The following is a 21705-nucleotide window of genomic DNA, read 5'->3' as shown; positions in this document are numbered from 1 at the left end:
CCCGACACTTCCGCCCTTAGTTTATCTACACAGGGTGCCTCCAGCTGTTTCACCACTACAACTCCCAGCTTGCCCTGACATCTATAGGCTGTCAGGGCATGCTGGGAGTTGTAGTAGTGAAACAGCTGGAGGCACCCTGTGTAGATAAACTATAAGTTAGTGCCATGCGGCACTACGGCGCTAGCCCGTTCCCTCCGTCAAAGCCCCCCCATACCCCGTTCCCTCCATCACAACCCCCCCCCCCGCCCGCATACCCCGTTCCCTCTTACTTACAGATACTGCAGAGTCCGGCAGCGGGCGTGCAGGGGCAGCGATGACATGGGCGGGAGGAGTGGCCTCCCAGCCAGTGGCCAGGGAGCCAATGCACTCGCTCCCGCCTGTCTGATTGACAGGCAGGGAGCGAGAGCAGCCTAAATGAAAAAGGACTGATTGCCAGGCCAAAATCAGTCCTTTTTCAGGCGTTACGTCACGCCAGGCTGCAGTCGGCCACTAGGAGGGAGACCCCTAGTGGCCGGTTTTCAAATGTAAATTACACCATGTTAATAAAAAAAAAATAATGAAACTATATTAGAGATATGTTGTAGTACAAATGTACTACAACATATAAAAAAAAAAAAGTTGGTGACAGTGCCCATTTAAGTAAAAGACAGTTTTTATGCATCATCATTTATATTTTCTAAATCAATGCAAAATTTCACAAATTCTCTCAGGGTTTGCACACTTTTGAGCACAACTGGACATTATATTTGCAAGAGTTCCGAGAGAATGCATTAAAATACATAATATCAAAAGAGTATTCCATGATTTTTTTTCTATAGTCTCTGAGCTCTTGATACCAAGTTAAATACTGTGGAATATGCTTCTATTACCTCTATATGCCATTTTGTCCCATGGGACCCACACCCAGAATTGTTTTATAGCAAATATTTTTTTTACTGTTGCCTCTGACCTTTGCAATCAATTCATGCGGCCAGAGACAATGGGGGATATTTAACAAAACCTGTGCAGATAAAAAGTTGACCAGTTGCCCATAACAACCAATCAGACTTTCTTCTTTTTGAATTATTAAAGAAGCAATCTGATTGGTTGCTATGGGTAACTGGTCAACTTTTCCTCTGCACAGGTTTTGATAAATCTCTCCCAATGTGTCATAAGTCACATGGTCTCCAGGGGAGTGTGGCTGTGCTGCAGTGCACGGGTGGATAGCATTACTTCAGTAAATCTCTTCCAACCTGCTCTTCCCCCACTCACTGCAGCACAGCCGCACCCTCCCGAAGACCATGTACTTATTGGAGGATATTTAACAAAGGATTCAGACTGGTTTTTCCTGTCTAAATTTGTCGCAAAGAAAGTCGCAGTCTAAATATGAGCGACTTTTCTGCAACTTTTTCTTTAGAGGATTCTTAGAACATGATGCATTCTAGTCTATTTTAGACAGTAAAAAAAATGCATTGGTGCTGAATTTATCAAAAGTTTTATCAAACTTTTCAGCGAGCATCAGCTGCATCGGCTGAAAGTATGCCAAAATGTCAGCCTATGCTGGAGCAGGTTTAAATACAGTCTAAAGCATAGATCCCGAAGTCCATGTGCAGAATTTATCAAGAGCCGTGCACCTTTTGATAAATTAGGCGCACAATAGACCAGCCTAACGCCCCGTAGTTTGGTCTATATTGATGCGGAACATAGACAGCTTCGATAAATCTCCCCCATTGTCTCTTGCCTGGGTTTTGGTACTGTGCATACAAGCAGGACAAAGTAGCAAATGGAAGTAATAGAAGCATATTACACAGTAATATAACAAGGCATCATGGGCAAATAAATCCTTGAATACCCTTTTAATGCCATTTTATCTAGAGGGTTGTATATTCTTCTCATCCAAAAATGTATTCTTTTGTAGTCTGTACTTTCATTATGCATAAACTTGATGTTGCAGTCCTGATAGTACTACAGCAGTCCTCTTTGATAGCAGTTAACTCCATTTCCCATCATACTCATGCTTGGATCCAGGTTTATAAGAATGTTCTATTCAGAGACATAACCTGAGGCACTGGTGCAACATCTGTACTTGTCAACACTCCCTATAATGTTATTGTCATAAATTGATGTATGGAAAGAAAGTTCTGTACGGAGTGAAAATAAAGCATTCATTTTGATTGTAAGATACCTGAATGTAATATTATTCTTTAACTGGTCACCAGCCGAAACTAAAACTATACAGTATTTAGGGGCAGAGACACTGTGGTCGCAGCCCTCTGTCCTATAGGAGAACTCAGTGTCTCTGCCCCCTAAATACTGTATAGATTTTGTTTCGGCTGGTGACCAGTTAAAGAATAATATTACATTCAGGTATCTTACAATCAAAATGAATGCTTTATTTTCACTCCGTACAGAACTTTCTTTCCATACATCAATGATGTTTTATAGTTGGGGGCCCTGTTACAAACTTTGCTTTGTGGTCTACGTGTTTTAGGTTATATCCATGTGAAGAGACTTCATGATAAGAATTGCAACCTCTTCAATAGCAATGGGAACTATTCTTATGTAGCATCCACAGAGTTTTTCTTCAAGTGTGAAATCTATAGATTATGTGTGTTTAATAGATTTGTGAAGAATCAACGTGATCACAGAACATCAGAAATAAAGACAGATTACAGATGTACATGAAATGAAGTCTTTTTTTCTTCAGTTTTTTTTTTTTTTATATCTTAAAACGTTTCAACTATTCAGGACAAATTGTTACAATGTTTGACCCGGTTCATTACATAAATAAAAGTTCTTTATAAATATCTCTTCATAAACAATATAAATAGCTTTACAACATAAATACATTGATGCAAGGTGAGAATTTACATATCGATCTACATAAGTACCCCAAGAGACTTCATCCTTGCACTGCTGGATTAAGTCTCTCTGACAAAGCTTGTGGCTTTCCAATGAAAATGGTGGGGTAAGTGAAGACTTCATGTGTGCTTTGTCTGGTCGGTCTAGTGCGTCTGGCACAACTTCAGTGAAACCCACAGCATACAGATTAACTGAATTTGTCCATTTCTCAGAATACTAAATCATGCAACTAACTATATCATTGTAGAGATAACAAGCCCTCAATGTCAGGATCTGAGAATTACTGAAAGTTATATTGTTGGATACATTTAGTAATATATGTAAAGTTGAGATGTACAAGGACTCATATCTAAATTCATACCACTCTTGTAGACAATTTCTGCAAAGTCACACATCATGCTAGTATTGTATCAAGTATCGCATATGTTGGCTGGAACCTCTACAAATAAGGTTCCCAGATCTGTGAGAAATCCTTAATAAAATAGTAAATTCCCTGTTTTCCTATAGTTATGTGCAGCTTTGTAACAACACTAGACATCTAAAAGTAAAAACACAAAATGAAACATTACGTTCATGTCATTTGTAGCATTGGAGCTTATTTACTTGGCCATAAGATCAGCGTAAAACTGACATAAGACTAACAGAAAGGAGGAAGAATAGTTAAGCAGCTACTAAGGTTTCAAGACCGACCTTTGTCCCAGAAAGCACTGCAGTCTTACCCTATTATTTTGCTGAAGTTGGACAAGCATTACTGACCTCTCTGGTAGAGGCAGGTCATTACTATGAACATGGCAGGTTGGCAACTGAACTCCGGTGCTTCATTACAGCGCAAACAGTAGCTCAAAACATTTTGTAGGTAATGAGCTGTCAAGGGTTAAATCTCAAAGAAAAATGAAAGTCAGGTATAGGATGATTTAATTGTAACCTGGAGTAGGTTCCTTGCGGCTCAAACGTTGACAGTCCATGAATTAGGAATGGTTTTGCACAGAGCCTAGTCACTCTACATGTGTAGAGCATACGGGACAGTCTGCTTGGCCACCTAAAAGGTGAAGCACGTGTCTGAACACTGATATGTAAACATCTAGGCAGCCCTCATTACAGATATGCATACAAAACGCACATTAATGGCTCTTGTGCGCTGGCAACAAAATGATGACAGATGTGGTAACAGCAGGTCCTATGTCCCATCGTACCGGCCTGTCCCCTCACTGTAGAATCTTCTGGAAAACGTAAAATTCTCAGCTGGGCGTCTACACTAAGACAGGATAATGACCAGTGATCAGAAAACCGTTGTCAATGTTAGGAGCCTGAAAGAGAAAAAGATTTTGGATTATAGTGTTGCTATTAGCATATGGAAGGCCAGGTTTCTGACTTCTCTCATACAGCACTTCGAGGCTTGTAACAGCGCATGGAAAATGCAGATGGAATTATGATTCTAGTTATTAATAACACAGCCCCAGGATTTTCAATGCCAGAAGCCTGGGAAGCGCAGCTCTGGCCTCAAATCATTCATTTTCCTCAAGTTGTCACTGTATTCCTCCCACAGGCTGAACATTTCTGTGCACGGGGCAAACCCTGCACCTACAGAGTATAAAGGGCTCTATGTAGGGCACCACATCTCTAACATTTACATTGCTGTTAATAAATGACAATACGACACTAAGCTACAATCTACTAACATAGATTACACATTTATGTATGATCTCATAGTTTAGTTCTAGTGTACAGTATCTCAGGATAGTTCCGGAGAGCTATCACATGATGCAAGAACATTGTGATAAGTACACAGGGCTATCTCAGCATCTTTACAGATATGATCATTGTCAAACTGAATCCTATGTGTTTTTTTGTATACCTGCCAGAACAGTTTCTACAATAATAGGGCACTAAACAGAATTCATAGGACAATCAATTCTTCTATGTGTTATCATAACAGATAGTTTTATTTTAGTACATCCATAAGATGTCACAATGAAGAAAACTAATGGTTAAATATACATCCACTAATTCAGTGGTTCTTAACCTTGTCGGAGGTACTGAACCCCACCAGTTTCATATGCGCATTCACCGAACCCCTCTTAATTGGAAAAAATATGATTTTTTTCAAATTCAAAACATAGGAGGTATATATTTATACATAGGTGCACAAAATGAACAAAACCATTAAAGAACAAAACCATTAAGACACATTAGGCGCAGGCAGTGTTCCCCCACACATTAGGAAGGCAGTGTTCCCCCACATTAGGCAGGCAGTGTTCCCCCACATTATATAGGCCAGTGGTCTTCAACCTGTGGACCTCCAGATGTTGCAAAACTACAACTCCCAGCATGCCCGGACAGCCAACAGCTGTCCGGGCATGCTGGGAGTTGTAGTTTTGCAACATCTGGAGGTCCACAGGTTGAAGACCACTGATGTAGGCAGTGTTCCCCCACAGAAATACAGCCTCCAGCCATATACAGTGTATGGCTGGAGGCTGTATGCCTGTGTACTGCCCACTTCAGTGCTCTGACCACCGCAGTAGGTCTCGGGACCGGTGGTCGGAGCACCGAAGATGACGTGCCGCTGGTCACTTAACAAGATGGCCAGCGCGCGTCTTCCTCCTTCTCTATCCTCCGGTCCTCGGCACCTTAATTTCCATTGGCGCACGCACGGGACGTCAGTGACGTCCGGGCGTGCGCTATGTCCCGGCGGCCCTGCATTTTTAAACTTAACGCGGGGCCGCAAGGAGTTCATAGTGATGGGGAGGAATTGCCCCGTCGCTACAGGACCGGCAAACACCGGCTCTGCTCGGGGCCCCAAGCAATTGCTTGGTTTGCCTGTCCTGTTGCGACCTCCCCCACCGAAACCCTGGGACTGACTCACCGAACCCCTGGGGTTGGATCGAACCCAGGTTAAGAACCACTGCTTTAATTGAAACTCTTGTGTGCAAATGGAAGGATATGGATATTGCACATTATGCATTTAAAGCTTCTTCACACAGTAACTCGGCATAACTGGAAGAAGCCAAAACCTGAACCCTTTGTATTTTTCTACTGAGGACTCCACAACACTTACATACATATGTAGACTAATATATCACAAAAGAAGGATGAGGGCATGTTCATCTATTAGTGTCTATTTGTTATGAAATGGAGGTCTGTCTGGTGAAAAACCCTTTAAAAACGATGTTATTTGTGATTCCTTTTACCTTACTGTTTGTGGTTATAGAGAACAAACATAGACATATTCATGTGCAATCTTGCCTTTCTGTCTTTACGCCTACCATCATTTGTTGCATTTTAGGTTCCTGAATGTTGTCTTCTTTTGAAAGTCATGTTATGTAGGATAAGGGTCTACAGTTACTCTGAATAACCTAGTAGTAATCAGTTCTCTATGTATAACTGAATAAAGGTTGGAATTCAAGGTTAAACTTGAATAAGTGCCACAAAAGGCATAAACGAGATACTGACTAAATAATGGGTGCATAAAGTTATGCTACTTTGTTATGCTAGTAGAAGCATTAAACTGTTTTTTTTTATTTTTTTATTTTTTTAAAGACATTGTAAAAGAATCTAAATTGTAGGCCCTCGTGGGCAGTGTTCACTCTCCAACTGAACCAGTCTGTCATTTAATTAATTTATGTTTGTTGTACTTGTCTTTTACTTATTTTATGTATCTTAACTACCTACTTTATCATATGTTACAGTGCCCAGATGTTAATGACTTTCTGAAATAAATAATAGTACATGACTATAAGGGTGATAAAAAAAATAATAGAGTAGTTCATACTGACCACCACAAGATGGTGCTCTAACTTCTAGCACCCCAAGCCACTCATGGCTCCGATGCGGTCCAATTTGAGGCCAAAACAGCCCTTAGATAGCCCCTTTTTATTGTTGCCTTTGAATTTTCGGGTGTTTGGGTATTCGTTCAGCAGTCTTGTCCATGCCGCCCTTGATCGTGTATCTGCACGTAGATCTCTCAGAAGTCGAGCACGAGTCTTAGGGTCAATGTACCTTTCACCCCTTTCTCCAGAGGCCAAGTATTCAGCAAGTTCTTCCCCTAACAATGCACGCAGTGACTGCAATATAAAAAAAAAGATACAGAAGGTCATTAGTTAATGTATTTTCACCTAACAAAGACTCAAAATAGAAATTTGGCCATTTCTTTGAAAAGAGAAGCAATGCTTGATTAAAGGAAACCCGATGATGGTTTATATCTGCCTAAAGAGAACAAGAATATATGCAGGTAGTGGGAAACCTGTTTCTCTCTATGCCTGCATTGTATGATACATTTGGCATTATGGATCCATCCCTACTGATGTAGAAGGACAATCAGGGCTGTATCTTCCATTAGGCACCTCTGGGACAGTATTTAGGGCAGCAGTGTTGAGGGGGCAGCACTTCAGTGAGTAACAAAGAGAAGATAAATCATTTTGCTGTAGCTGCTGCCACCATAATGAGGCCTGGGGGTACACATCTATTTCCCCCTTTGGTTAAATCCATGTTGGTTAGAACTGCTGCAAATTTTATTTGCAAATGTAAAGATGCTCATTATTTGTGAATTACATTCTGTGTACAGTGGTGAGATCCATGCGGAATCCGCATGTAACTATTGTGGCTTTTGCTTCATATTTAAATAGATGCTTGTGGAATCAGCCTAACAGGGTGTATTCAGTCTGAGTGCCTTGGGCAGCACACGCTGTAAATATGACCCTACAGATAATATAAGTAATGTCTTGACTAGTGGACTTGTTTTTCAAGATAAAACACTTTCAATTGTTCATATCAGTTACTGTAATTGGGTAATGAGAGATAACCTGATAAGATCAGTTTCCCTTGAGAATTCATATTTTGATCTTTAGTATGAGCCTCTGAACAATGTGGCTGCCCATGGGGTGAGCTGGTCACGTCAGGCACATAGACGGCTTATAAAAAGGGGTATACAGTGCAATAAAGGACCTTATTTTAGATTGCCACGAGTCTTACTTTGCTGACTACATGGTGGACTCTGAGCTGGAGATTGTCTGTTACTGCATTATGTCATGTTGGTTCAGTAACCCATTCAATGCCAGTAGTAGTTGCACCACATTTGCACAAAGTAGCGTACTGCCCTGACTATGGTCCTATTAGTAAGCATAGCACTATATTGTTATTCATTATAACATTTCTCCCTAGCAGTTATGGAAACATCATTAAAACAAGAAAAGGGTTAATGCTCTAGACGTTTTTCCATGCCTGGCATTACATCTATGATGCCGATTGACCCTTGATTTAAATGTAATGTCAGGCGACCACCTGCTAAACTAATTTGGGAGCCTTGTTGAGGAATATCATCCAGATCTCTCTCCTACCCTGTGTATATAAATATATATGTATAGATATATATAAACACACACGCACACATACCAATGTCAACATAGATATTTCTATAGATCTCATCAACGAAAAAGGGGGAAATTGGCATTCTCACCATGCAGGGGGAGTCTACATTCTTTTTTAGCTAAATATGTCTATTTTCTTGGTATTATAACTAATTTCGGTAGTTTTTTTTTTTTTTAGCACCGCTAATTATCCCTCTATGAACAGATTTAGCAGAGCTGAGTTTGTCATTTAAGATTAGGTCTGCATTGTTTCCACATCATGAGGTTATGAAAATGCAGCTTGATGGACAACCAAAAATAACACATTGTGATATCGACATTAGACCGGTTTATGAGAAAACCCCCTCTGATACCTAACGATTAGAAGAAACAGGAGATTGGAAGCCGAGATCGCGGAGCTGGAGGAGATCGGTACTTGGAACAATGTACAGTATATTCTAATTGCTTTAGGGACCCTAAATCCTTAATATACTGTACATTGTTCCAAGTACCGATCTCCTCCAGCTCCGTGATCCCGGCTTCCAATCTCCTGTTTCTTCTAACCATTATACAACACGCTAATGTCCTCGGCGTGGGAAGCCGCAGCAGCTGATCTTCTTCAATGATATGCGCTTGTAAGGCCCCTTTCACACTACAGGTCTCATCCTGCTATTTTACTGACGTTATTTTACAATAACGCATGAAAGAAAAAACTGATGCAATAACTGGTAATAATGGATGATAACTGATGACCATCATCCGTTATTTTTAATGGTTTTTTTCTTTTAAAAAACCTGATGTTGTTCATCCGTTATCATCTGTTATTACTAGTTACATCTCTTTTTATCAGGTTTTAAACCCTTTTTTTGTAGTACAAAAAACGATGTTAAAAAACCTGACCATAACTGATGATAACGGATGTTTTTTTTTTTAACATCTGATTCCCATAGACTTCAATGTTAAATTTTAACATCCGTTTTTTTTCACCATTTTTTTTTGCCGGACCAAAAATTTGCGCATGCACCGTCTTTTGTCCCAGCAAAAATAACTGACATTAGTAAAAACAGACCTGCCTGATGCAAAAGGATGTTCAAAAAAATCCCACTGACATGAATATCATACTGATCTGATGAAGAGGGGGTTACCCTCGAAACGCGTCATCTGTAATTTTATTATTTTATTAATAAATATGATCCCTGCAAGGATCTTTTACTATTAATCTCTGCTTATGGTGTTTGAGCACCTGGAATCTGCTGGTCCCTTTTCTTCTATACTCTTCGCACACTGACACGAATGGGATTTTTTTGACGGCCGTTTTCAGAACTTTTTGCCGGGAGTAATAACGGAGTTTTTTTTTTACAGGATGATACCTGTAGTGTGAAAGGGGCGTAAGTGTTGTGCCTGGATTCTGCACAACCTATCCAGGTGAGCACGCTACCTATTGAAGTTTGACCATACCGGTTATTGGTGATCCCACACAAGGAATCACTTTCTGTGTGTCACCTCGGCTACATGGCCTATAAGATCTACTACCGAATTGTCTGTCTAACAGCGTTTCTATGAATATCGACAGTTTCCCAGGTTTTCTCTATGGGGTTACATAAGGCCACACAAGGACAGAGAATACGTGACCCTCTTTTACTAAGCAAAGTTTAGAAGATCTTCTATCCCTCTTCTGTTTCAGTAATGTTGTAATAGTAAGGGGATTATTTCTAGCAATTATCTGTTCCCCATCCATAATCTGAGCATCTTCTGGTACCCAGCCAGACACCTGGAGTCTACAGGAATAAAATATTACAGTTCTCTCCACAGAGTTGGCTGGGTGTACACTGTGTCCTAAATGTGTGGTCTCCCAGTCACTGATAACTACAGCTTCCCATAGGAATTCATTCTCTGTTGGCAGATCCCATCATTTTCATTAGATCGGCTAACAATCCCCTGGCGTACAACAGAAAAGTATAAGGCTCAGCTAATTTATAATGCTGAATTTAATGATAGTCATCATGCCTATGGATGGACCCCACAAAAAGACTGGTCCCTATTGACTGCGCATAGGGATAATGAATCTGAGGACGACCGGAACACGTATGTGATTACCAGCTGCTATACCCTATCACTACTATCTTTAGGACTGTGGAGGAGAAACCAGACCCTAGAAATAAGCCCATCAAGGTTAATGACAAGGTTTTCTCATTCTTTTTCAGATGAATCCTAAAGCTATGTTCACACTCTATATATTTGTAAACAAAAATCATAAGTGGAACCGACACAGAAAAAAAGGTGCATCTTGTCATTATAGTATTTCTCGGTGTTGGTTTCAGTCCTGGTTTTGGTTAAAAAATACTTTATGTGAACATAACCTGAGGCTTTATTCATATTATAGCTCCTTGTATGAACTGGGATCAGATTATGGAAAACTTTCACAAAAAAAAAAAAAAAAAAGCAGAATGCGCCTGTGTGAATGAAGCCCAATATGTGACCCACTGCCTCATACTGTTGTGATGGAGCCAATATATCTGCGTGTGCCAGGCCAGTGTTAGTTCAGGTCAATGATAGTATAGCCTTATCGCTGCTCTCTATACCAGTGTTTCCCAACCAGGGTGCCTCCAGCTGTTGCAAAACTACAACTCCCAGCATGCCCGGACAGCCTTCGGCTGTCCGGGCATGCTGTGAGTTGTAGTTTTGCAACAGCTGGAGGCACCCTGGTTGGGATACACTGCTCTGTGCCCTCTGCTCCTCAAAGATTACCTCAGACTACCTTACCCATCAAAAACCTGGGCAAGGTAATGCCCCTCTGGTCAGTGCTAGAATGAAAAGTATTTGCCCCCTCTCCTGTGCCACCTGTCACCACATCTTGGAGCCTTCGGCTGTCCGGGCATGCTGGGAGTTGTAGTTTTGCAACAGCTGGAGTCACCCTGGTTGGGAAACACTGCTCTATGCCCTCTGCTCCACAAAGATTACCTCAGACTACCTTACCCATGAAAAACCGGGGTAAGGTAATGCCCCTCTGGTCAGTGCTAGAATGAAAAGTATTTGCCCCCTCTCCTGTGCCACCTGTCACCGCATCTTGGAGGGGTCAGGATGGTTCCCAGAAATGAGGGCTGCAAGGAAGTGTGAGGAGAACACAAAGGATGGAAGAAGAAATGGGGTGTTCAGGTGATCACTGACCTTCTGATGTGCCTGCACCACAGGCTTCGCCTCCGTCCTGCAGCACAGCACGGCCAGCACTAGTCCCCAGCACACAATATGGCAGAAGTGCATCCTAACAGTGGCACTCAGTCTCCTCAGGGTAGGAAATCCTGGAGTGTTACAAGTGGCAGAGGAGTCTCAGTGACTTGTAGTCCCTCCTCCTCCTGTTGGTTCTCGCTTTCTGTAAGTCTCATATCAACAGCCCATTCATTTTATAAAGCCGGGGCGGTGACGTCACCGCAGTGATAGGAGGTTCTGTAACCCTTTCCCGACCTCTCTGTCTGCGCCGGTTTGTTTGTTTATTGGTCACACGGGCGCGGGCACTGCATGCCCTCAGGTGTCTGACCAGGTCCCTGCCCGCTCTGTACCCATTCACGCCATCCCATGGCACCTCACTGTGTCAGGGGCATGCTTTTTATGCCAGGACTCTAAGAGTTAACCTCTCCTTGGCACTCTCAGATATCTGCTTTATTCATTAAAATAAAAGAGAAACGCAGCGCAGAAGTGCTAGGACGTCAAGTGTACAGAGCTTATGGTAATAGGAGAACATGGGCACCTGCCTGGAACCTCTGCCAGTGCTTACCCACTACAGACTAGTGCCAGGCGGTGCCCTCAATGCTGGGCTCCCGCGTCTTTCCCATTAGGATTCCTTTACCATCATTACGCGGCTGCAGGCAGGATTTGGACAGGCACTGCCAAGTGACTGGCAGCGTGATACACGTGCAGCCCGTACTTGGGCACTGGGAGATCTTATCAGGGCATCTGCAGTTCATTACACCTTGTGCCCACTCCTGGGCTCCCCCGGTTTATATTACACAGAAGACGCAAGGAGATAACGCGGCCGCCCGGAGGATGCGGCTTTGATGTGGTGGAGACGCATGGTGTGGTGACAGGGCTGGCAGAGATGGCATCTCCCGGAGGTTACTAATAACATACAACTGCAGGATCCCTATGTACAGATCGTGACAGCTCATCCGTGATCACTAGCTCAGACCTGTGCTCCTGTACGATCGGCTGTTCTGAAGCTGAGATCAATCATACACTGTACAGGAGATCGCAGGTGGCACTGCTGTCATACACTGTACAGGAGATCGCAGGTGGCACTGCTGTCATACACTGTACAGGAGATCGCGGGTGGCACTGCTGTCATACACTGTACAGGAGATCGCGGGTGGCACTGCTGTCATACACTGTACAGGAGATCGCGGGTGGCACTGCTGTCATACACTGTACAGGAGATCGCGGGTGGCACTGCTGTCATACACTGTACAGGAGATCGCAGGTGGCACTGCTGTCATACACTGTACAGGAGATCGCGGGTGGCACTGCTGTCATACACTGTACAGGAGATCGCGGGTGGCACTGCTGTCATACACTGTACAGGAGATCGCGGGTGGCACTGCTGTCATACACTGTACAGGAGATCGCGGGTGGCACTGCTGTCATACACTGTACAGGAGATCGCAGGTGGCACTGCTGTCATACACTGTACAGTACAGAAGATCTTAGGTGGCACTGCTGCCATACACTGTACAGGAGATCACAGGTGGCACTGCTGTCATACACTGTACAGGAGATCGCGGGTGGCACTGCTGTCAAACACTGTGCAGGAGATCGCGGGTGGCACTGCTGTCATACACTGTACAGGAGATCACAGGTGGCACTGCTGTCATACACTGTACAGGAGATCGCGGGTGGCACTGCTGTCATACACTGTACAGGAGATCTTAGGTGGCACTGCTGTCATACACTGTACAGGAGATCGCGGGTGGCACTGCTGTCATACACTGTACAGGAGATCGCGGGTGGCACTGCTGTCATACACTGTACAGGAGATCGCAGGTGGCACTGCTGTCATACACTGTACAGTACAGAAGATCTTAGGTGGCACTGCTGCCATACACTGTACAGGAGATCACAGGTGGCACTGCTGTCATACACTGTACAGGAGATCGCAGGTGGCACTACTGTCATACACTGTACAGTACAGTAGATTGCGGGTGGCACTGCTGTCATACACTGTACAGGACATCGCAGGTGGCACTACTGTCATACACTGTACAGTACAATAGATTGCGGGTGGCACTGCTGTCATACACTGTAAAGTACAGTAAATCACGAGTGCCACTACTGTCAGGCACTGTACAGTACAGGAGATCACGGGAGGCACTGCTGTCATACACTGTACAGTACATAAAACCACTGGTGGGACTGCTGTCATACACTGTACAGTACAGAAAATCACTGGTGGCACTGCTGTCATACACTGTACAGTACAGAAAATCACTGATGACACTGTTCTTATACACTGCACAGTACAGGAGATCACTGGTGGCACTGCTGTCATACACAATACAGTACATTACTGATGGCACTGCTCTCATACACTGTACAGTACAGAAGATCGTAGGTGGCACTGCTGTCATACACTGTACAGGAGATCGCGGATGGCAGTGCTGTCACATTGTACAGTACAGGAGATTGCAGGTGGCACTGCTGTCATACACTGTATAGGATATTGTGGGTGGCATAGCTGTCATACACTGTACAGGACATCGCAGGGGGCATTACTGTCATACACTGTACAGTACAGTAGATCGCGGATGGCACTGCTGTCATACACTGTAAAGTACAGTAGATCACGAGTGGCCCCACTGTCAGGCACTGTACAGTACAGGAGATCACGGGAGGCACTGCTGTCATACACTGTACAGTACAGAAAATCACTGGTGGCACTGCTGTCATACACTGTACAGTACAGAAGATCTTAGGTGGCACTGCTGTCATACACTATACAGGAGAAAGCAGGAGGCACTGCTGTCACACTGTCACGATTCGGCTTACGGGTTGTGGATCCGCTGTGTCAGCGAGGGATTGGCGTGGACCGTGCTAGTGGACCGGTTCTAAGAGGCTACTGGTTTTCACCAGAGCCCGCCGCAAAGCGGGATGGTCTTGCTGCGGCAGTAGCAACCAGGTCGTATCCACTAGCAACGGCTCAACCTCACTGACTGCTGAGAAGGCGTGGGACAGAAGGACTAGGCAGAGGCAAGGTCAGACGTAGCAGAAGGTCGGGGGCAGGCGGCAAGGTTCGTAGTCAGGATGGATAGCAGAAGTTCAGGTAACACAGGCTTTGGACACACTAAACGCTTTCACTGGCACAAGGCAACAAGATCCGGCAAGGGAGTGCATGGGAGGAGATCAGATATAGCCAGGGAGCAGGTGGAAGCCAATTAAGCTAATTGGGCCAGGCACCAATCATTGGTGCACTGGCCCTTTAAGTCTCAGAGAGCTGGCGCGCGCGCGCCCTAGAGAGCAGAGCCGCGCGCGCCAGCACATGACAGCAGGGGACCGGGACGGGTAAGTGACCTGGGATGCGATTCGCGAGCGGGCGCGTCCCGCTGTGCGAATCGCATCCCCGACGGCCATGACAGTGCAGCGCTCCCGGTCAGCGGGACTGACCGGGGCGCTGCAGGGAGAAAGATGCCGTGAGCGCTCCGGGGAGGAGCGGGGACCCGGAGCGCTAGGCGTAACACACACAGTACAGTACAGTAGATCATTGGTGGCACTGTTGTTATACACTGTACAGTACAGGAGATCACTGGTGGCACTGCTGTCATACACAGTACAGTACATTACTGGTGGCACTGCTGTCATACACTGTACAGTACAGAAGATTGTAGGTGGCACTGCTGTCATACACTGTACAGAAGATCACGGGTGGCACTGCTGTCATACACTGTAAAGGATATCGCAGGTGGCACTGCTGCCATACACTGTACAGTACAGAAGATCTTAGGTGGCACTGCTGCCATACACTGTACAGGACATCGCAGGAGGCACTACTGTCATACACTGTACAGTACAGTAGATTGCGGGTGGCACTGCTGTCATACACTGTAAAGTACAGTAGATCACAAGTGCCACTACTGTCAGGCACTGTACAGTACAGGAGATCACGGGAGGCACTGCTGTCATACACTGTAAAGTACAGTAGATCACGAGTGGCCCCACTGTCAGGCACTGTACAGTACAGGAGATCACGGGAGGCACTGCTGTCATACACTGTACAGTACAGAAAATCACTGGTGGCACTGCTGTCATACACTGTACAGTACAGAAGATCTTAGGTGGCACTGCTGTCATACACTATACAGCAGAAAGCAGGAGGCACTGCTGTCACACAGTACAGTACAGTAGATCATTGGTGGCACTGTTGTTATACACTGTACAGTACAGGAGATCACTGGTGGCACTGCTGTCATACACAGTACAGTACATTACTGGTGGCACTGCTGTCATACACTGTACAGTACAGAAGATTGTAGGTGGCACTGCTGTCATACACTGTACAGGAGATCACGGGTGGCACTGCTGTCATACACTGTAAAGGAAATCGCAGGTGGCACTGCTGCCATACACTGTACAGTACAGAAGATCTTAGGTGGCACTGCTGCCATACACTGTACAGGACATCGCAGGTGGCACTACTGTCATACACTGTACAGTACAGGAGATCACGGGAGGCACTGCTGTCATACACTGTAAAGTACAGTAGATCACGAGTGGCCCCACTGTCAGGCACTGTACAGTACAGGAGATCACGGGAGGCACTGCTGTCATACACTGTACAGTACAGAAAATCACTGGTGGCACTGCTGTCATACACTGTACAGTACAGAAGATCTTAGGTGGCACTGCTGTCATACACTATACAGCAGAAAGCAGGAGGCACTGCTGTCACACAGTACAGTACAGTAGATCATTGGTGGCACTGTTGTTATACACTGTACAGTACAGGAGATCACTGGTGGCACTGCTGTCATACACAGTACAGTACATTACTGGTGGCACTGCTGTCATACACTGTACAGTACAGAAGATTGTAGGTGGCACTGCTGTCATACACTGTACAGGAGATCACGAGTGGCACTGCTGTCATACACTGTAAAAGAAATCGCAGGTGGCACTGCTGCCATACACTGTACAGTACAGAAGATCTTAGGTGGCACTGCTGCCATACACTGTACAGGACATCGCAGGTGGCACTACTGTCATACACTGTACAGTTCAGTAGATTGCGTGTGGCACTGCTGTCATACACTGTAAAGTACAGTAGATCACGAGTGCCACTACTGTCAGGCACTGTACAGTACAGGAGATCACGGGAGGCACTGCTGTCATACACTGTAGAGTACATAAAATCACTGGTGGCACTGCTGTCATACACTGTACAGTACAGAAAATCACTGGTGGCACTGTTGTTAAACACTGTACAGCACAGGAGATTACTGGTGGCACTGCTGTCATACACTGTACAGTACAGAAAATCACTGGTGGCACTGCTGTCATACACTGTACAGTACAGAAAATCATTGATGGCACTGTTCTTATACACTGTACAGTACAGGAGATCACTGGTGGCACTGCTGTCATACATAGTACAGTACAGGAGATCACCAGTGGCACTGTTGTCATACACAATACAGTACATTACTGGTGGCACTGCTCTCATACACTGTACAGTACAGAAGATCGTAGGTGGCACTGCTGTCATACACTGTACAGGAGATCGCGGGTGGTAGTGCTGTCATACACAGTAAAGGAAATCACGTTGGCACTGCTGTCAAACATTGTACAGTACAGGAGATTGCAGGGGGCACTGCTGTCATACACGGTATAGGATATTGTGGGTGGCATAGCTGTCATACACTGTACAAGAGATCGCAGATGGCATTACTGTCATACACTGTACAGGACATCGCAGGTGGCATTACTGTCATACACTGTACATTACAGTAGATCGCGGATGGCACTGCTGTCATACACTGTAAAGTACAGTTGATCACGAGTGGCACCACTGTCAGGCACTGTACAGTACAGGAGATCACGGGAGGCACTGCTGTCATACACTGTACAGTACAGAAAATCACTGGAGGCACTGCTGACATACAATGTACAGTACAGAAAATCACTGGTGGCACTGCTGTCATACACTACAGTACAGGAGATCACTGATGGCACTTCTGTCATACACAGTACAGTACAGGAGATCATTGGTGGCACTGCTGTCATACACAGTACAGTACAGGAGATCACTGGTTGCACTGCTGTCGAACACAGTACAGTACAGGAGACCATTGGTGGCACTGCTGTCATACACAGTACAGTACAGAAAATCACTGGTGGCACTACTGTTATACACTGTACAGTACAGGAGATCACTGGTGGCACTGCTGTCATACACAGTACAGTACAGGAGATCATTGGTGGCACTGCTGTCATACACAGTACAGGAGATCATTGGTGGCACTGCTGTCATACACAGTACAGTACATGAGATCACTGGTTGCACTGCTGTCATACACAGTACAGTACAGGAGATCATTGGTGGCACTGCTGTTATACACAGTACAGTACTGAAGATCATTGGTGGCACTGCTGTCATACAGAGTACAGTACTGGAAATCATTGGTGGCACTGCTGTCATACACTGTACAGTACAGGAGATCATTGGTGGCACTGCTGTCATACACTGTACAGTACAGGAGATCATTGGTGGCACTGCTGTCATACACAGTACAGTAATGAGATCATTGGTGGCACTGCTGTCATACACTGTACAGTACAGGAGATCATTGGTGGCACTGTTGTTATACACTGTACAGTCCAGGAGATCATTGGTGGCACTGCTGTCATACACTGTACAGTACAGGAGATCATTGGTGGCACTGGTGTCATACACAATACAGTACAGGAGATCATTGGTGGCTCTGCTGTCATACACAGTACAGTACAGGAGATCATTGGTGGCACTGCTGTCATACACTGTACAGTACAGGAGATCATTGGTGGCACTGCTGTCATACACAGTACAGTACATCATTGGTGGCACTGCTATCATACACAGTACAGTACATCATTGGTGGCACTGCTGTCATACACAGTACAGTACAGGAGATCATTGGTGGCACCGCTGTCATACACAGTACAGTACAGGAGAATATTGGTGGCACTGCTGTCATACACTGTACAGTACAGGAGATCATTGGTGGCACTGCTGTCATACACTGCACAGTACAGGATATCATTGGTGGCACTGCTGCTGGTGGCACTGCTGCCATACACTGTACAGTACAGGAGATCATTGGTGGCACTGCTGTCATACACAGTACAGTACATCATTGGTGGCACTGCTGTCATACACAGTACAGTACATCATTGGTGGCACTGCTGTCTTACACAGTACAGTACAGGAGATCATTGGTGGCACCGCTGTCATACACAGTACAGTACAGGAGAATATTGGTGGCACTGCTGTCATACACTGTACAGTACAGGAGATCACCGGTGGCACTGCTATCATACACAGTACAGTACAGGAGATCATTGGTGGCACTGCTGTCATACACAGTACAGTACAGGAGAACATTGGTGGCACTGGTGTCATACACTGTACAGTACAGGAGATCATTGGTGGCACTGCTGTCATACACAGTACAGTACAGGAGATCATTGGTGGCTCTGGTGTCATACACTGTACAGTACAGGAGATCATTGGTGGCACTGCTGTCATACATACAGTACAGGAGATCATTGGTGGCACTGCTGTCATACACAGTACAGTACAGGAGATCATTGGTGGCACTGCTGTCATACACTGTACAGTACAGGAGATCATTGGTGGCACTGCTGTCATACACTGTACAGTACAGGAGATTATTGGTGGCACTGCTGTCATACACTCTACAGTACAGGAGATCATTGGTGGCACTGCTGTCATACACAGTACAGTACAGGAGAACATTGGTGGCACTGGTGTCATACACTGTACAGTACAGGAGATCATTGGTGGCACTGCTGTCATACACAGTACAGTACAGGAGATCATTGGTGGCTCTGGTGTCATACACTGTACAGTACAGGCGATCATTGGTGGCACTGCTGTCATACATACAGTACAGGAGATCATTGGTGGCACTGCTGTCATACACAGTACAGTACAGGAGATCATTGGTGGCACTGCTGTCATACACTGTACAGTACAGGAGATCATTGGTGGCACTGCTGTCATACACTGTACAGTACAGGAGATTATTGGTTGCACTGCTGTCATGCACTCTACAGTACAGGAGATCATTGGTGGCACTGCTGTCATACACTGTACAGTACAGGATTTCATTGGTGGCACTGCTGTTATACACAGTACAGTACAGGAGAACATTGGTGGCACTGGTTTCATACACTGTACAGTACAGGAGATCATTGGTGGCACTGCTGTCATACACTGTACAGTACAGGAGATCATTGGTGGCACTGCTGCCATACACTGTACAGTACAGGAGATCATTGGTGGCACTGGTGTCATACACTGTACAGTACAGGAGATCACCGGTGACACTGGTGTCATACACTGTACAGTACATGAGATCATTGGTGGCACTGCTGTCATACATACAGTACAGGAGATCATTGGTGGCACTGCTGTCATACACAGTACAGTACAGGAGATCATTGGTGGCACTACTGTCATACACTGTACAGTACAGGGGATCATTGGTGGCACTGCTGTCATACACTGTACAGTACAGGAGATCATTGGTGGCACTGCTGTCATACACTCTACAGTACAGGAGATCATTGGTGGCACTGCTGTCATACACAGTACAGTACTGGAGATCATTGGTGGCACTGCTGTCATACACAGTACAGTACAGGAGATCATTGGTGGCACCGCTGTCATACACTGTACAGTAGAGGAGATCATTGGTGGCACTGCTGTCATACACTGTACAGTACAGGAGATCACTGGTGGCACTGCTGTCATACACTGTACAGTACAGTAGATCATTGGTGGCACTGCTGTCATACACTGTACAGTACAGGAGATCATTGGTGGCACTGCTGTCATACACAGTACAGTACAGGAGATCATTGGTGGCACTGGTGTCATACACAGTACAGGAGATCATTGGTGGCACTGCTGTCATACACTGTACAGTACAGGAGATCATTGGTGGCACTGCTGTCATACACTGTACAGTACAGGAGATCATCGGTGGCACTGCTGTCATACACTGTACAGTACAGGAGATCATTGGTGGCACTGCTGTCATACACTGTACAGTACAGGAGAATATTGGTGGCACTGCTGTCATACACTGTACAGTACAGGAGATCATTGGTGGCACTGCTGTCATACACAGTACAGTACTGGAGATCAATGGTGACACTGCTGTCATACACTGTACAGTACAGGAGATCATTGGTGGCACTGCTGTCATACACAGTACAGTACTGGAGATCAATGGTGGCACTGCTGTCATACACTGTACAGTACAGGAGATCATTGGTGGCACTGGTGTCATACACTGTACAGTACAGGAGATCACCGTTGGCACTGCTATAATACACAGTACAGTACAGGAGATCATTGGTGGCACTGCTGTCATACACAGTACAGGAGAACATTGGTGGCACTGGTGTTATACACTGTACAGTACAGGAGATCTTTGGTGGCACTGCTGTCATACACTGTACAGTACAGGAGATCATTGGTGGCACTGCTGTCATACACAGTACAGTACTGGAGATCAATGGTGGCACTGCTGTCATACACAGTACATTACAAGAGATCATTGGTGGCACTGCTTTCATACACTGTACAGTACAGGAGAACATTGGTGGCACTGCTGTCATACACTGTACAGTACAGGAGATCATTGGTGGCACTGCTGTCATACACTGTACAGTACATTACTGTTGTACATCATTGGTGGCACTGGTGTCATACACTGTACAGTACAGGAGATCACTGGTGGCACTGCTGTCATACACTGTACAGTACAGGAGATCATTGGTGGCACTGCTGTCATACACTGTACAGTACATTACTGTTGTACATCATTGGTGGCACTGGTGTCATACACTGTACAGTACAGGAGATCACTGGTGGCACTGCTGTCATACACAGTACAGTACAGGAGATCATTGGTGGCACTGCTGTCATACACAGTACAGTCCAGGAGATCACAGCCAGCACAGTCTAGTGTTCAGCTTCCTGGCTTGTGAAGGGGGATCGGCTGTTTTCACTTATCATGGAAGGAGCATCACTTCTTTGTCGGTGTTTTCCTTCCTTTTTTAATGAAACATCCGTGAGAACAAAGGCAATCGATAGATTGAGCAATGTTTTCTCTGAGTCACTTCCCAGCTGCACCCCTATCCTTCCCACACAAGAACATGTAGAAGAGAGAACACCAAGGAGTAAATCAAACCCTATGGCCATGACATGCCACCTCAATCCTCATTTCTAGGTTGTTATTATTTGTATGTCTTA

General features: G+C 45.1%; 1 protein-coding gene across 1 annotated transcript; it reads right to left on the bottom strand.

The window, feature by feature from the left end:
* Window positions 1-2657: 2657 nt before the first annotated feature.
* Window positions 2658-11573, bottom strand: NPPC (natriuretic peptide C). The gene is made up of 3 exons (XM_056563231.1): window positions 11352-11573; window positions 6615-6902; window positions 2658-4148 (listed from the first exon to the last, which is right to left on the bottom strand). The coding sequence occupies exons 1-2, from the start codon at window positions 11442-11444 to the stop codon at window positions 6639-6641; spliced, it is 357 nt and encodes a 118-aa protein (XP_056419206.1). The 5' UTR covers window positions 11445-11573; the 3' UTR covers window positions 2658-4148; window positions 6615-6638.
* Window positions 11574-21705: the final 10132 nt, after the last annotated feature.

This window comes from Hyla sarda, chromosome 3, assembly GCF_029499605.1.
Source record: "Hyla sarda isolate aHylSar1 chromosome 3, aHylSar1.hap1, whole genome shotgun sequence".
Classification (NCBI taxonomy): domain Eukaryota; kingdom Metazoa; phylum Chordata; class Amphibia; order Anura; family Hylidae; genus Hyla; species Hyla sarda.
The sequence above is the reverse complement of the archived record's forward strand: the minus strand, read 5'-3'. Positions and strand labels throughout refer to the sequence as shown.

Excerpts from the sequence above, each read along its gene's own strand:
- NPPC (XM_056563231.1), bottom strand. The coding sequence starts at position 11,444 with ATGCACTTCTGCCATATTGTGTGCTGGGGACTAGTGCTGGCCGTGCTG. Across the intron at positions 6,903-11,351 it reads TGGTGCAGGCACATCAGAAG|TCACTGCGTGCATTGTTAGG; the intron begins GTCAGTGATCAC and ends TTTATATTGCAG.